The sequence below is a fragment of the Mixophyes fleayi genome, chromosome 9, assembly GCF_038048845.1.
Source record: "Mixophyes fleayi isolate aMixFle1 chromosome 9, aMixFle1.hap1, whole genome shotgun sequence".
In the NCBI taxonomy this organism is placed as follows: domain Eukaryota; kingdom Metazoa; phylum Chordata; class Amphibia; order Anura; family Limnodynastidae; genus Mixophyes; species Mixophyes fleayi.
In genome coordinates, this window is record NC_134410.1 from 113,546,510 (window position 1) to 113,563,886 (window position 17,377).

General features: G+C 41.9%; 1 protein-coding gene across 2 annotated transcripts in view; it reads right to left on the minus strand.

Annotated features, from left to right (window-relative positions):
* CACNA1F (calcium voltage-gated channel subunit alpha1 F) overlaps nt 1-17,377 on the minus strand; it is a 125,636-nt gene that overhangs the window by 41,017 nt on the left and 67,242 nt on the right. Inside the window, exons 28-41 of one of the 2 annotated variants that reach the window (XM_075184998.1) lie at nt 16,727-16,814; nt 16,346-16,453; nt 14,551-14,603; nt 13,863-14,009; nt 12,798-12,999; nt 11,889-12,047; nt 10,778-10,888; nt 9,899-9,982; nt 7,477-7,497; nt 5,231-5,359; nt 3,845-3,910; nt 3,661-3,752; nt 1,886-2,045; nt 370-497 (exon numbers count right to left, since the gene is read on the minus strand). In XM_075184998.1, coding sequence (XP_075041099.1) covers nt 370-497; nt 1,886-2,045; nt 3,661-3,752; nt 3,845-3,910; nt 5,231-5,359; nt 7,477-7,497; nt 9,899-9,982; nt 10,778-10,888; nt 11,889-12,047; nt 12,798-12,999; nt 13,863-14,009; nt 14,551-14,603; nt 16,346-16,453; nt 16,727-16,814 — 1,548 coding nt within the window. The remainder of the gene's footprint in view (nt 1-369; nt 498-1,885; nt 2,046-3,660; nt 3,753-3,844; nt 3,911-5,230; nt 5,360-7,476; nt 7,498-9,898; nt 9,983-10,777; nt 10,889-11,888; nt 12,048-12,797; nt 13,000-13,862; nt 14,010-14,550; nt 14,604-16,345; nt 16,454-16,726; nt 16,815-17,377) is intronic. The other variant, XM_075184999.1, reaches the window with a different exon arrangement.

A 17,377-nucleotide genomic window follows, 5' to 3' on the forward strand; every position in this document is an offset into this window, starting at 1 on the left:
CACTACACCTGCTCTCTTCTATCACTACACCTGCTCTCTTCTATCACTACACCTGCTCTCTTCTATCACTACACCTGCTCTCTTCTATCACTTCACCTGCTTTCTTCCATCACTACACCTGCTATCTTCCATCACTACACCGGCTATCTTTCAACAATTCTGTTCCATACTTCATCTACCCTCTTCCACTATTTCTGCTCTCTTCCATCACTTCATCTGCAGTATTCCACCAATTCAGCAGCTATTTTTCAGCAATTCTCTACTTCACTGTATGATTGCTTAAATGAAGTGCTTCTGGTGATTTTTGGTATTATAATAGCAATGATTGTGGTTTGGTCCTGTGGTGGTAATATGGGTTTTAATACTTACTTTGCTTCTGGGTCATACTCAGACCAGATTCTCTTAAACTCATCCAAATGATGGGGTCCTAAAATGGACCAATCCCTTGTAAGATAATCAAAATTATCCATAATGACGGCCACAAACAAGTTGATGATCTAAAGTGAAAAAACTATATCAATCACCACAATACTAAGTAATCAATTAAAATACAGATATTAGTGCTAATAAACTTTTAAAAACAAATATATTCTACACATATTAGGTGAAAAGTCTGTTCTGCAGTATTGAGCTAAACCTCTGTGGAACTAGTTAAAATGGAGATGAATTCTTACATATTTTATATATTTGTGCTTTGAATACAAAACAGGGCCTCAAATGCTTCAGGCTGGGCCCAGTTTATATTAGATGGAAATTGAGTCACCTAATACATCGCAGTGGAAATATCATGCCTCAGAAATAACTCAAGAGAATGGCGCTGAGATATATACATACTTTTACCTCAGAAAACCTCATATTTCAATCACTGTCAAATGCGATGCACAAATATAAATTAGCACACTCGGGCCTGATTCATTAAGGAACATAAATGCTGATACGTGCTCTATTGTGCGTAGTCAATGTACAGTAAGATTGTGCCAAGCTCGAGCGCAAGTGCTGAGTAGGCAGATCATACCCACATCCGTTACCTCAGATCTGCTTCTAGTTGAATACGGACATATAAAAGTAGCAAAGATCTTAGGCAAAGGGGGTGGGATTCAATTAGTCGCAAAGGGGGGTATTCAATTGTCATCGAGTTGCTTTTTCTTAGCGTGTTAAGTCATTTTAACGCTGTTTTTTTTATAATTTTCGAGCGTGTTAACTTTACCTGCAATTCAATTCCATTTTTAACTCTGGTTTTTTTCATGAAACGGTCCTCTTGCGCTCCAATAGAAGGTCTATTAAAAGTATAGGGTGTGCGAGAGGACGCCGCGTTAAAAGATATTCAATTGTTTTTTAACGTGGTGCGTTAAACAGGCCAATATGCTGTTTTATCTCGCACCTCCTTGGGGTGTGTTAAAAATAAAAAACCTCAGATTATTTGAAATCATCTAATAATGTTGAAAAAAAAGTGAAACTTATGTTTATCACTAATGCCTAACTTGTGTAAGTTGATTTTCTTGTGAAAAAATATTGAAATACAATTTTTTTTAAAATAAAGTCACTAATTAATTATATTTATGTATGTTTTTGGTACAAATATGAATGCAGTAATGTGTTTTGACATGGTATAGATGATTGTATGGTAAAAAATAGTTCAATAAAAAAATATGCTAAAGAAAGTACTGTAAGGTAGATATTATCAATGTGTAATGCAAACTAATGTATGGAAATGTATTCAAAACCTTTTTTTTGTGTTATACATGACCGCGTTAAAACTCCCCTTTACTCCCCTAAAATCTCGCAAACACAATTTTTAACGTGTGGGGGCAGCATTCCCTCTTTTTCAATTCAAATTTCAATTGAATTTCACTATAGAAGCATATGACTAGTTTGCTTTACTTACCAGGAAGGCGCAAAGCATGAAAAAGCTGATAAAATACACAATGGCGAAGTTGCTCCCACAGGTAAACTCTTCCTCTGGGGCAAAGTCAGACTCAATGTCGCATCTTTTGCCTGGCAAACTGGCCAACATAATCTCCTGCCAGGCCTCCCCTGTGGCACATCTATGAGCAAGAGAATTCTGTGAGTCACACTGGGCGTCTTATACTGTTTATATAAGGTTGAATCCCCGTATTTAAAACCCAGTCCGACTGTCTTGCTGCCTTTTTAGGCTGGTGTGTTCATCCTAACTTCCACCCTCCAATGTTTTACCATTTTGTTTAATACTACTTACCTAACAGCTACGTTCCAGCGTGGACGGCTACTGCTAATCGGCACTTCCTCCGGGTCCTTCCTGTAAACTGCTTTGGCTCCCTTAGGTTCTACTCACATCAAGTACTGATATTCATTTCCTATGCTGTATTATCACAATATACCAAATATAACATCTAGATTGACCCAGGGGAGCTGGAACCTGGGAACTCTGCCAAATGCTGCAATCGTAACAGCCAGAAGTGCAGCGTCTACCAATTGGTACTCTCCTCCATTAAAAATTTATTTTTGGCTTCAGAATTTCCAATCTGTTTTACAAACACAAGCTGAGCAGGGCTTGTGTACTATATTTGCCCATCAAACATAATTAAGCCAATTAGGAATACAATTAAAGACAACATGTTGCCTGGTGCTACAATAGCTTTTTTACTTCTCTGGACTAGCATTGTGTATCTAACACTTAACATGGTAACAGGTAATATAACATGGATGATAGCCGGACTTCTCGGTTTCTGAGCTAAGCTGTCAGTATAAGCTTCGCTCTCTTGGCCTGGCTTCCTCTATACCTCCCCGCTCTCTCACTAGCAGCTGGATGGTCCCAAATGTTACCTTTAGAGTTCGTCTAGTGCAGTGTTGGCTAACCTGTGACACTCCAGGGGTGGAAATGTATCAAGCTGAGAGTTTTCCGGCGGGTTTGAAAAGTGGAGATGTTGCCTAGAGCAACCAATCAGATTCTAGTTGTCATTTTGTAGAATGTACTAAATAAATGATAGCTAGAATCTGATTGGTTTTTCAAACCCGCCGGAAAACTCTCAGCTTGATACATTTACCCCAGGTGTTGTGAAACTACAATTCCCAGCATGCTTTGCCAATATATACTAGCTTATTGCTGGAAGGGTATGCTGGGACTTGTAGTTTCACAAGACCTGGAGTGTCACAGGTTAGCCAACACTGGTCTAGTGTCCAGTTAGTACAAGAAAACATTTGCTATATTAACCAACACATCACTATTTAACCGTTCACTTAAACTGTGTTTACCATCTGGTCTATGCAGTGCAGTGATGGATTGTGATTATATTTATTGGTAAAGACAAGAGGTTTGTATACACAGAGGTTAAATGTCATGTATTCAATGTATCTGCACCCAAACATATTGATAAGAAATAGGACTTCTAAAACTATATATATATATATACATATTTAAAGTCTTACATATTTTTAACCCAATTTATATTCCTCAGAGTATAAAAATGTCTCAACGAATGTTTGAAGCAGGTGGTTAACAGGTATAGGTCAGGCTTAGGTGTGTGTGTGTGTATTTTAGGGAATTTAGACTGTAAGTTCCAATGGGGCAGGGACTGATGTGAGTGAGTTCTCTGTACAGCGCTGCAGAATTAGTGGCGCTATATAAATAGATGATGATGATGTTGTGGTCTTGTTACCATCACACAGCCGGGCCACCAGTACCTGAATAGCAGCAGCACAGCCTGGGGGAAGGTTTGAAAGTTGTTATTCCGGTTGATTTGAGTCCCATCCTGCAGGGCGATTTTCCCAAATGTCTGCACACAAGAACATAACAGAGGTCGGAGAAAGGAACAGCGTGTAAATGGAAAGTTCTAAGTCTCCCACAATACAACAACGTCTGACTCACCTGCATACCAATGACAGCATAGATAAAAAATATCATTGCTATAAGAAGAGCAACATATGGCAAAGCCTGGAGGAGAAAACACAGAGGGAGACTTAGATAGACACATACAACTTCCTACCTAGCCCTAAGCTGACAGATGCACAAGGAAAATCGCTTTTATACTTTCATCAGGATATATGTGTTACAGATGGCGCCTAGTAAGATAAAGGACAGATACAAGGTCAATTATTCAGAACATGATATTTAGAAACCTCTGAAAACCCAGAAAGGAGGAAGTAAATAACTGCTGATATACACACCGAGTACCTCCTCCTACGGTCACTGTGACGGGCTGTAGTCAATTCGTCGACACTGAACCGGTCGTCAGCCAAACTGTCGTCAGGTTCAGTGTGTCTACATGGTTAAAATGACGACATTGTGACAGTCGACAGCTAGTAAAGTTGACGGTGATGATGTCTGCATTCAAACGGCAATGCCCCCACCAGTAGGACTAGCGTGATTATGAACGCTAGTGCTATTGATTCATGGGGATTTCCTATGACCTCAGCGCTGAGGTCGTGGGTAAGCCCCATGTTATAAATAGTCCTAGCGGCTGTAATTCTCTCATTATGCGGCGGGAGGTCTTCATGAGAAGAACTAGTTAGCGTCGTTCTACATGTTTTTATCTTTATTTTAACAAGCAAAGACCTGGTATTATTTGGGGTTTTTTGCGGACTCCATGCCTCTAGGGAATCCAGCCATGTGCTGACCAGCCTGGGGAACCCCACACTGCGGCACTAGTAAAATGGGGGGGGGCCCTAGTCTATTTGTCCCCCCGATTTTGCAAGTGCCAGCTTAGTCTGGCAGCACTAGAGTTAAGCTGTTTGTGAGGGGGGGGGGGGGGAACATATGGTTTTCTGTTTTATTTATGTGTTGACATTTTATTTTATTTATTTTACTGTATTATTACTGTGCAGTGCTGGCGGGTCCGGCGACTGTATTGCCGTTTAAATGTCGACATTGTGACTGTCAACTTTACTACCTGCTGACAGTCACAATGTCTCCACTTTCACCACATAGACACACTGAACCTGTCAACATTCAGCGTTGATAAATAGTACCCAACCTACTGTGACGAGCACTGCGACACAATTAAACGAGAGGCTTAATTGTACGTTATCTAGAGAAACCTGACCTAGAACAACCAGGAAACTCTGATAATAGGGTGAAAACTGGAATAATGTGGTTAAATCAAACCCCCTATATAAACGAGATAGATTTAAGGGCTAGTAATACTCTGTCTACCACAAGACCTATCTAACATGATGATTTACATATGTCATTATATAAAACAGCTGATTAAACAAGCAGATGGCTTCCTATTGGATCCCTTTCCAACCCACCTACCTGAAAGGACTTGATGAATGTCCACAGAAGGGTTCTTATACCTTCTCCTTTACTGAGCAGTTTCACCAAGCGCATCACACGGAAGAGACGGAAGAAAGTGATGGAGATCCTGGAGCTGTCTTCTGAGCTCTGGGGGAGCAGCGTGGAGCGGGGTGCAGGGTGGAGCAGAGGCCATCGATCAGAGAAGAGAGGCGGAGCAGAGAGGACATTGTAAGGATATAATATAGTGCTAATTGGACGAGTACAGAGACAAGAGCAATAAGCAATATATAGAAGTGTTAGTTATATTTATATAGAGATCCACAATCTAGAGCTTCATAAACATAATAAGTATTAATTTTGAAAGAAAATAAGTAATCCTGATATAAAGAGGTTTTAACATTTCTCATTTATTTAGCAGAATATTTTTTTTGTATATGAAAATGAGATGAAAATGATAAGGCCACGTGGCTCAATGCCTAGGTACAGATCAGCATCATCACGGGATAACCCTGATTACTCCAGTACCAGGCGATAGATATTTCTCATACAACACAAAGAAGAATTCCAAAAAAAAACCTAATAAAAGAAAAAAGTATTGGGTGGATGTTCAATGCGTTTAATTAAAACGCAATCACACTTATCTTGCATGCGTCGTCCCACAGATTCCGCTGTGGTCCCCAATGCCGCTTTCCACTCTAACAGTTCACTTATTATATACGGGCTGAGTGGATGTCAATGTCCCTCCCCTCTGAACATGCCCCTCCCCTCTGAACATGCCCCTCCCTTCTGGACATGCCCCTCCCCTCTGAACGCAAGAACATCGACACCCACCTGGCCTGGAGGTCGGAGTACAAAGTAAAGCAGCATGGGACCTTTAAAAGTACCAGGGAAATTGTTTTGAATTTAACGTATTGAACTTTTCCCAATACTAAATGTTTAGTATCTATTACGCAAACAATACCCACATACTGTATAGTAATTAGAACCATGTTTCCAACCAATTCATTAAACACATTTTGAGAATACAGAATAAAGGAAATGCATTTTTTGTAGTAAGTTGCACTTTGAAGTGACATTAGTACTGTGTCCATCATGCGCATTTTCAAGTGGACCCACAAAAGTGGTCAAATCTCCTTTTACATGGGGCGATTACAATGACCTTGAAAGGTTATTGAAGGACAAATTGGAGCATTTGCACAAATAAAGACCCGTAATGACCCGTACGTTCCCAAGTGCAAATCCCACATTACAAAGTGTGTGCAAATGGGTACAATGCTGTACACATAATCATAGTAACTGCACAGCCCTGGCTACAATACACTTTGCAGGTGGCATGATTTCTTTAAGGTATTCTAACCTCAATACTTCTGTTTTTATTTATGTTCATTAGACAGAACAATAAAACTCGTTTACAAGCGTGCAAAAAATGTCCCCACAGCGCACATGCCCATCTGCTTCTATATGTCTACAGAAATGCTCTCGTGAATTGGTGTATCAAGATGGCAGTGTCTGCGGATGGGGCAGATCAGAGTGTTCTTTGTTAAATGTGGTCTAGACGCCTCGAGTTGCACCTACCAAAACTTTAAACTCATGATAACTTTAAGACCAATATTTTAAAAGAAAAATCGTAAAGGTTAATGAAGAGGTGCTTAAGTGGAAGTAGCCAGGATTCGAGATAATGTTTTTACTACCACAAACCCACAGTGCCGCAAAAATAGACACGTGACGGATTTTACAGTGATTATTCCCAAAAGCGCAACATAGCAGTACCCGCTTATATATGTCCGAGACGGATAATTAGGTGCATTTACGTATAATGTAATGCACTGAGCATTGTAAACAAATTTGTGTGGTCTTTTTCTCTTTATCTACACAATAAAAACAGTGTAGCGCTGCAGAGCTCATCATGACACTATTCTGGCAACCATCATTCCTATTCCTGTGGATTCCTGTTTGCCTTCAGTACAGCCTCCCACTAGCGCTAATCTCCGAGTAATAGGAGAAGAATGAGGAGTGAGTTAAACAGATCAGAGATTTATTGATAAACACCAAAAAAAAAGAAAGCCTCTTATCTAACTAAACATTACCAAGGTTTCTTTATCTTTTTACACTTTTACAAAGGTTTGGGTAAGTGCGTGGCAGGAATATTATGGCATACATTTCTACATATTTCCTTTCCAAAATCTCTAAGGAAAAGAAGTGCTTCTAAAGCCACGACTGCAACATATATGATGTAGTTTAACGGGTGTAGCTCAATTACCTACCTCCCCAACATGCCATCCGTTCTGATACAGGACACAGACATGACAGACACAGGTGGTGATGGTATTATGATATTGATGAAGATGATGTATCCGTGGGTTGCATGTGACAATGTACAGGGAGATCATATGAATTAACACATATATATTATCTTAGCAATTCTTATTACAATATATATATATATAGAATATTTTCCAATCATGACATTGTTTAGAACAGTTAAAAAGTGGTTTTAAAAATGAAATTCGCACCATTACCAGAATGGTGGGGGGTCTTTACCCTGGAACCATCTCCAGGTGTGAGGTAAGGGACCCATGATGAAATTGGGTCTCCACATAGGAATTATAAATTGCTGCAGCAGAATGTATGTTAAATACATCTAAAACACATTTCCAGAATTCACACATCTCTCACGAAAGACACTGCAAAAACCTTAATTCATGCACTTATTATCTCCCGCATTGACTATTGCAATTCCCTTCTTACTGGTCTTCCCCAAACCAGACTCAAACCCCTACATTCTATTCTGCATGCTGCGACTGATTTTCCTTGCAAATCGCTATTCCTCTGTTGAATCACTCTGTATGTCTCTACACTGGTTGCCTGTTTTCTACCGAATCCACTATAAAATACTCTTACTAACCTACAAGGCCATCAACAAAGCTGCACCAACATACATCTCTTCTCTTGTCTCAAAATATCTCCCAACTCCGTTCTGCACGAGATCTGCGTCTCTCATCCACACTCATTACATCCTCCCATTCCCGGTTACAGGACTTTTTTCGGGCGGCACCCACTCTATGGAATTCTCTCCCTCGCACAATAAGACTCTCCTCTGGTCTACAAACGTTCAAGCGTTCTCTGAAAACCCACCTCTTCAGACAAGCTTATAATATTCCTCATTCCTCAACCACCCTTTTAACCTCACTACATTACCCTGTTATCACCCGTTACACAATTTCTCACAAGACAATTACCCCTTGACCAACATTGTTGTGTGACAGGATCATTTAGCTTATGAGTCACTTTTACCTTTGCAGTTTGGCTGGGCCGAAATGCAAAATGTAGACTTAACCTCATGTATTAAACTCCCATTGTCCCTTAGATTGTAAGCTTGTGAGCAGTGCCTTCTCACCTCTTTGTCTGTTTTACCCAGTTTGTTTATTAGTTTACTATGTTTGTTCCCAATTGTAAAGCGCTACGGAATATGTTGGCGCTATATAAATAAATGATGATGATGATGATGATGGACACTTCCCTCCTGCAGCAGTGGCACGTAATAATATTTATTATAGTCCCATCACCGACTGGCCGCCCCCTATCCCTCAATTTTAAACAGATGCATCTAAAATATTCATAAACTGTGCCCCCCCTTCAGCGTTGCGCCCTGGGCGTTCTCCCCTATCACACGGCCCTTGTTACGACCCTGCCGATAGTCAGCTCAGTGGGATTCTCAAATGCAACTATGTCATCAGACTAGACCAGATTTGTAAGTCAGGTCCTCTTATGTTAGCTAAATTTCATCAGGTCTCCCTTCACCAGGGCAGAGGACATGGGGTCCCAGGATGACGTTCCCCACCAGGTAATGGAGAGAAAAAAAACAATTTTTAAAAACTGCTTTTAGAAATAGGATTGATCATTTACGGCACCCAGCAGCAGGGGTAGGTGGAGAGGGTATCAAACATTGTTAATATATTACAAAACTGAAAATGAAATAAGATCATAGTTTAAAACAGGTTCACAGGTGAACCAACTAAAAAATGTCCTGTATAAAACAAGATATTAGTTAGTACAGCAGTGATCAGCATTGTAAGTTAACTCTATGATGCGAGTGTCGGGACAATTACTCTTGCTATTGTGGTGGTGAGGGGGATTAATGTGACAATTTAGTGAAAGACAGAAATGTGCGTTAACCAACACTTTACTATGAGACGGGTATTAGTTTATATAAAATGGGTTGGGTACGCTTTACCGATGTCCACTACTCCGACATGGAGAAGGCCTACAAAGAAAATCCGAAATTATGAAAAACTGATTGGAAAATAAACAGACTTACCTTCAATCTGATACTGGAGATCTCCGATGGGATCACCATGCTGACAGCAAGTGATTCCGATTGGAGAAGTCAGCCTGCAGTGCCGAACACTTCTCCAATCGGAATCACTTGCTGTCAGCTGGTGATCCAATCGGAGATTTCCAATGTCGGGTTGAAGGTAAGTCTGTTTATTTTCCAATCGGTTTTCCATCATTTCCGGATTTTCTTTGTAGGGCTTCTCCATGTTGGAATAGTGGTAATCGTAAAAACGATTACCACCGATATAAAAACGTCCTTTGATATGATCAAAATGAATTGCAGCATCACATCTACCGCCAGATTGAAAATATTTTATATTTCTAATTTAATACTACTACTGCAATACTCACATTAACTTCTGTGACCGCAATATCCACCAGGCTGCCCACTACAATAAGAGCGTCAAAGGTATTCCAGGCATCGCAGAAATAATGCTGGGGAGACAACCAGGATGTAGAGGGTGAGGCAGACAGGGAGGAAGAGCAAAAACTACATCTTATACTTAGCAATTGTTCAAAGAGGAACAATATCAAAATATGAATTTATATGCTGTGCAAAATAAATAATAAAAAAAAAACAGTGCTCAGTGTAGTCATTGATTTATAATGTATTGGGTTCAGTCTGCAGATGACTACTAGATATTGCACCACAGACAATATATATTGTCAATAACTAACAATAAAAAAGCCTATGTCGCCACCTGCAGCCTGTTATGAGGTACTGCAAATTTAGAATTTTTAAGTACAAAGGTTGGTCATAAATGGACATAGCCGATCATTCAATCAGATCACTGAACCACTAGATCTGTGGCCAATTGTTCCACACAGAAGAGCACTAAGATTATTGGAGGTCGATTACAACGTGCAATACTTCCAAGGTGCAACACGAGATACTCTCCGGTGGTGCTATGCTCTTTAATTTTCACAAAATTTAACCAAAGGGCATGGTTTAAGGAGCAAGATGGCGGCAGTTGAGTTGGAGCAGTTGTTTGCAAAGGCTGATGGGAGCAGTTGTTACTGGTATATTTGTGAAACATTCTAAGAAAATCTAATCTTGAAATGATTCAAGCAAATTTTTGGTCAGTGCTTTCTCACTCAATCTGTTTCCTTTTAAGTTGCAGTAAGTTACTGACCTCTAAACAATATAAAACAATTTGAGGCATAAAGACCCGGAGCGAATGGACAAACACAATACAGAAAAAGCTTAACGTGCCACCGGACTGGACTGACCTTAGGTCGGAATGCGATGAGTTTCAGCACCATCTCCACAGTGAAAAGCCCTGTAAAGACCATGTTCAGGATGTCCATCGCATAATTAAATGGCTTTGACTGTTCGTAATGCTGTAAAAAAACAAAACATAACAGTATGGTATAATAATACATACTTCATACTTGTCAACTTTTCCTCGTTGGCTTCAGGGAGATCCCGGGGGAGGTGAGCGTGTGGGGGAGGGTCTTGACGAATTGCATCATTTTGGCCCTGCCCCCTAAACGATCGTCACAATTTTGGCCAATTACAGCAGAGGGCGGGGCTAAGATGACGCGATATTTGCGACATTCCGGGAGAGTAGGCAAATATGCGTTAAAGAAAAGCAACTAATGAATCTCTAGAGACTGAAGTGTCTTTTACATTTCTGTCTCCATTACTGAAGTCATGTTGTCTTGCCTGTCAGTCTTTGATTAAAGTTTGGTTTCCATGAAAATGGCCACCTCCATAGACATCAATACATGGACATAGGACACAATTTCTGAACTGTGTCATCATGCCACAGATGGCAAAGCCAACCACGTCTTGTACTGGCTCAGTATCAGGGAGAATGCCAGACTCTTCAGGGAGTGAGGGAGATTACCTCTATTTCAGGGAGTCTCCCTGACATTCAGGGAGAGTTGGCAAGTATGACATACTTACGTTGGCGAATACATTAGTTAGAATAGTTATTATTAGTATTATTACTCAGCATTAGAAGACGACCATCCATTGTGGTAAGTGAATCAAGCTACCCACCCCCACCACATCCGAGAAGCAGAAGACTTGACCTATGTTGTCATAGTCAACATTTACAGAGGAAGAGTACCCTCTACTGGGAGCCTTGTACCACTATACCAGGGCTGTAACTAGGGCTGTGCGAGAGGGGCAACTGCTCAGAGAGCAACGCTGAAGGGGGGGGCGCAGTTTATGAATATTTTAGGCTCATTTGGTTAACATTGAACGCTGGGGGGCAGCACTTTTCTTTCTTGCCCCAGGTACTAAAATTTTAAGTTGCGGCTCTGTCCATTACATTATCTGTTTACAGTAAGATATCTATGGTCCGTACTGATCAGTTCCCCAGCTATAGGTTACCTGCATGGCCAGAGCTATGGTGTTGAGCAGGATAAGCACAAACATAATATACTCGAAGCCGGTGGAGTTGACCATATACCACACTTTGTACTGGTACTTCTGCTTCGGGATGTACCTGCGCAGGGGCTGAGCCTTCAGGGCGTACTCCACACACTGACGCTGAAAGATATGAAGCACTTAGATCAGCAGGTAACGGGGGCAATTTATAGGCAAAGACGTTTGTTGGTTATAACAGATGGAGCACAACAAGTGCTGTGCGGATGGTCTAGTTTCACCGGTCAGTGAGCTCAGTCATAGGGAATTGTGATCAGTTGTTTAGTGGTATTACAATCACAAAGGAGAAACATTCGTTGGTCATTGTTTGGGGGTCTCCAGATGTATTTGTGTGTTATAACATTAAATGGAATAGAAATCAGGTGGAAGCCAGCCGGCAAATTATTTACCAAATGGGGTTTGTTTGGGAAACGACATGAGTACCATGACAAAAACCAAAGTACTAATTATTTTACAGTTATTTGGCCTTTTATAATGGTAAGACCCCGGTATTTGAAAGAACTGAAGCTATCCATTTCTACTTGAGAGGGCAGTGTCTAGTGTATAGGTCACCAGATCCTAGGATGGAAGGATTAGTGTCTCTAGAATAGATGAAGGCACTAGGATGCAGAGGCCAACGTCTAGCCGGTTGGACTGAAGAGGTCATTGTCCAGTGTTCACAGGTCGCCAGATTGGAGTGAAGAGGTTAGAATAAAGTGTACAGAGGTCACCAGGTTTGAATGCTTAGATCGTGTCTTGTGTGCAGACTGTAATGAAGAGGTTAATGTGCAGTGTGTAAAAGTCACATGGTCAGGCCTTAGTGATCATCGTCTACTATGTAAAGGTGACCAGGTTGGAATGATGTGGTTCGGTTACCTGGTTTTTGTCCAGCTCACAGTTCTTGTACTCCTGCTCGCCCTGTGCTCGAAAGGTGATGATCACAAAGCCCACGAAGATGTTCATCATGAAGAATGCGATAATGATGATGTAGACTATGAAAAAGATGGAAATCTCCACACGATAATTGTAAATCGGTCCCACGTTTTCCCCATTGGCATCAATGGCCTTGTACAAAAGCCTAGAGGAAGAGGAAGTCAAGGTAAGACTTCAGAATGTTTCCCCAAGACTGGACAGACATGAAAATTCACCAGGACCTTGTCCTAGACTGTGGGGCGTATGTATGAAAGGGCGAAAATCCCTATTGCTGGCAAAAACGATAGGGCTTGTTATCACTTCTACTGAAACATCATGGGGATATGGTAAGATTCTCTGATGGAAACTAGCGATATATCTTCCCCAGACCTTTACATGGGGATACCTGCTTAGCATGGATGTACGAAGTGTTAATATGCTGTCATGTAAAATAAACACAGTTTCAGAAATATGGGGGTAAGTCAGGCATACAGAGGAGTCAGGGGCAGGCTGGGGAGAGGAGCATCTGACCCCTCAGGGGCAAACGCAGGATTTGTAGAGGGGGGTTTCCACATCACGCCGCCAGTGGGCGTGACCAGCATACATGGGGGCGTGGCTATAATTTTAGACAGTGTTTGGCTGCTCTCCAACTCTTCCTATCCCCATAATATACATGGGCAATGCTGCGTGCACTACTGTTATGTGCATGCAGCTCTCCCTTTTCAAGCAGAGCCCTGTGAAGCGGGGGCAGGGTCCAGCCACCCCAATTATACAGTGCCCCAGGCTTGGAGGGTGGTTTCCAGGCACTAGGAAACCCCCCTCGGATTGCCTATGCATAGTATGCTAGAAGTGTTTTACTATTTGCTTGTATATTAAAGTGCAAGCTCTTAAGACCAGTTTCAAAATGATCACTTCACTTAGGCTCATCTTCACTATATAACTCTTCTGATTCACACTAGCTGCTTACTGCAGGAATTCTGACTCGTGCATATGAAAGACAGTCCCCATCCCCTCCTCACATGTACTCACGCTGGCCAGCCCTCGAAAGTGGACACAGTAAACAGGGCCATCATTCCAGACAGGACGTTGTCGAAGTTGAAGTCGCTGTTGTGCCAGATCCTCTCTCGTACCATTGGGTGAGTGACATCCCCGTCCTTGTACACAATGAACGTGCCCCTGTGACGAGCACAGTGTAAATACATCTAATAGCTGATCACCCACTCAAGACAGACCTCTGTGTGTGGTGCCTATGTGATTGTGTGTGTGTGTGCGACTGTTTATGTATATACATTCCTGCAGATACAGGCGAGTCCACCTGTGCATAGTGTATGTTTGGTGGTATCTGCACAAGTGCATGTAGAAAGCCAGGGGCAAACGCAGGATTTGTAGAGGGGGGTTTCCACACCACGCCACCAGTGGGCGTGACCAGCATGCATGGGGGCGTGGCTATAATTGTAGACAGTGCTTGGCTGCTCTCCAACTCTTCCTATCACCATAATATACATGGGCAATGCTGTGTGCACTACTGTTAGGTGCATGCAGCTCTCTCTTTTCAAGCAGAGCTGTGTGAAGCGGGGGCAGGGTCCAGCCACCTCAATTATATAGTGCCCCAGGCTCGGAGGGGGGTTTCCATGCACTAGAAAACCCCCTCAGTTTGCCTATGACAGCTGTTTATTACATTATAGAGGTTTAAGATAACATTGGACTCATCTCTTACTTGCAATCCTCTGGGCTGTGTTTGGCCTCGTCGGTGCAGCTGTAGAATTTACCCTGTAGAGAGGTGTAAAGATTACCGCTAGCTGATGACAAAGGATGATCGGACAAGAGGAACAACCACACAAGCAAAAATAGAAAGGTGAAGGTGAGATCATACAAATACAAAGATATCAAGATACCATTATAACAATTTCACGTTAAGAGGCTAATGCACAAAACATCAACAACAATCACAGCTAAAGAACTACTCAGCGACGCTCAGGGTCTTTCTAGAATTCACTTTAAACAAATGGTAGACAACAGGTGACTGCTGGCCATGGCGACCGCCCAGAGCGCAACCCTGAGGAAGGGCGCGGTTCATGACTATGGGCAGCAGGTTTCATTCTCGCCCCAGGCGCTACAATTGTAGTTTACGACTCTGCGCTGGAGAATACTATGCAGCCCTCTACTTCTCTTAACGGTCATTTTAGGTTGACGATCCACTAGAATCAAATGCACCCAGAGAAATAAAAGAGTAAATTTACTCTTTTTCTGTGCTCAGCTTTTTATAACGAAACACACATAATAAATACAGGAAGAGCTACATGGGTACAAGGACAGCAACATTAAGTAATGCAGAAAGGCTCATTTATGAACGGCCCAATTGCAGGCGTGATTTTTATATTATGTACCTATTTTTTGTATGAATGTGCCCTAATTTACAAGGATATTGGCATCTGCTGGGAGGAGCTGAGCGGTTGCCTTGTATAGACCACACATGTAAACCTAGATTACATTTTGTAGATGAATATATTTAAATTCAAGGGGTGCATTATCGGGTGTGTTCCTTGTTTAGTGGGGGGGCAGAGCCTTTTTCTTCCTGCTTGAAAATCAGGCCTTGACCTATACTTTCCAGGGGCAAACGCAGGATTTGTAGAGGGGGGTTTCCACACCATGCTGCCAGTGGGCTTGACCAGCATGAATGGTGGTGTAGCTATAATTTTAGACAGCGCTCCAACTCTTCTTATCCTCATAATATACATGGGCAATGCTGCGTGCACTACTGTTAGGTGCACACAGCTCTCCCTTTTCAAGCAGAGCACTGTGAAGCCACCTCAATTATACAGTTCCCCAGGCTTAGAGGGGGGTTTCCAGGCACTAGGAAACCCCCCTTTGGTTTGCCTATGCTTTCAATGTCACGTCTTTCGTACTTTCTAGGAGCACTTTGTACGTTAAGTGTATTTTTGATGTATTTCTCCAATGTAATACAGACATTATATTGTACAAAGGAGTCACATGAACTAGATACAGTGCTGATGTTCTCTCATTCTCATGATTATTTTAAGACATAAATGAAGCTCAATCAAGCTGTATATTATGAAAAAAAAGACAATGAATAAATCAATGAGGGAGAATGGTCCTAAACTGGTATTGGGCAGGGCTTTTAATCAACATTACTGCCACTAATTCCGCAGCGCTGTACAGAGAACTCACTCACATCAGTCCCTGCCCCATTGGGGCTTACAGTCTAAATTCCCTAACACACACACACACAAACAGACTAGGGTCAATTTGTTAGCAGCCAATTAACCTACTAGTATGTTTTTGAAGTGTGGGAGGAAACCAGAGCACCCGGAGGAAACCCACGCAAACACGGGGAGAACATACAAACTCCTCACTGATAAGGCCATGGTCGGGAATTGAACTCATGACCCCAGTGCTGTAAGGCAGAAGTGCTAACCACTTAGCCACCAATTATATCTTTGGGGGGCTCAGTTATTGACATACATACAGACAAATATATAGTAAGTTTTTACCTTGAAGAGTTGAACCCCGATGCAGGCGAACATAAACTGGAGGAGAGTGGTGACGATCATAATGTTACCAATAGTGCGGATGGCAACGAACACACATTGTACCACGTGCTGAGGAGACAGAAGCAGCGCAGGCAAGACCGTAAGCGTGACATGTGACAGCTAAGTGGGCACCTTTGCCCGTTGGCACATTCATGCCCACTTCCATGCTAGCTACTCCTACAAAGTCCATCCAAATTCCTCTTGTAGCCCCGGACACAGTCACTCTCTCTGCAAGAAACATGGTGCTACTAATAAGTGCAGAGGGCGCCATTAAGTAGTGATGCGGAATGTCACCCACAACGGCAGACGCTCTGTATTCAACAATGCTGGTGGTGACTTTACCTTCAGGCCTTTGGCTCTGTTAATGGCTCTCAGTGGACGCAGAACTCTCAGTACACGGAGAATCTTTACAACCGAAATAGCGCTGGAACTGCAAAATGAACACACAGCGATGGGTCAGAAGGAAACGCTAACCAATAATACAGCCTAGGTGCGCGGTAAGGGAAAACACTCAGCCAGAATAGAGGTCGGGATCTAGATCAAGGTAGAAGAGAGTTTTGGTGGAATTTGATGAATGCAGATTCCTGTATGAGTTTAATGATAAATATTTGCTCTGAGGTTTTCAAATGCTGGATATTTCATATTATTCCACTAATGGATTCAATGGAGGTGAAGCAGAGTTGGTCGTAAGATGGGCGTAATGTACTCCTTAAGTGAATGCAGCCAATCAAGTCTCTAGGAACTAGTGACATCACTGAGTCATAAACAGAACCATTTGGACCATTCACGAATATACAGCTACCTACACATCCGTGTTATATAACGTTCCTCTTATCCATATAGAGTGACCTAAGTCACCGAAAACACTGAATCCAGTCACCTCACATGTGCAGGAAAATCAGGACCTTCACAAATCAAAGAACGCTTTCAGTTTGCCCTATGTCCACCCATTAAAGCTCATTGATATTACTTTAAATAGTCTAATTTTGGAAA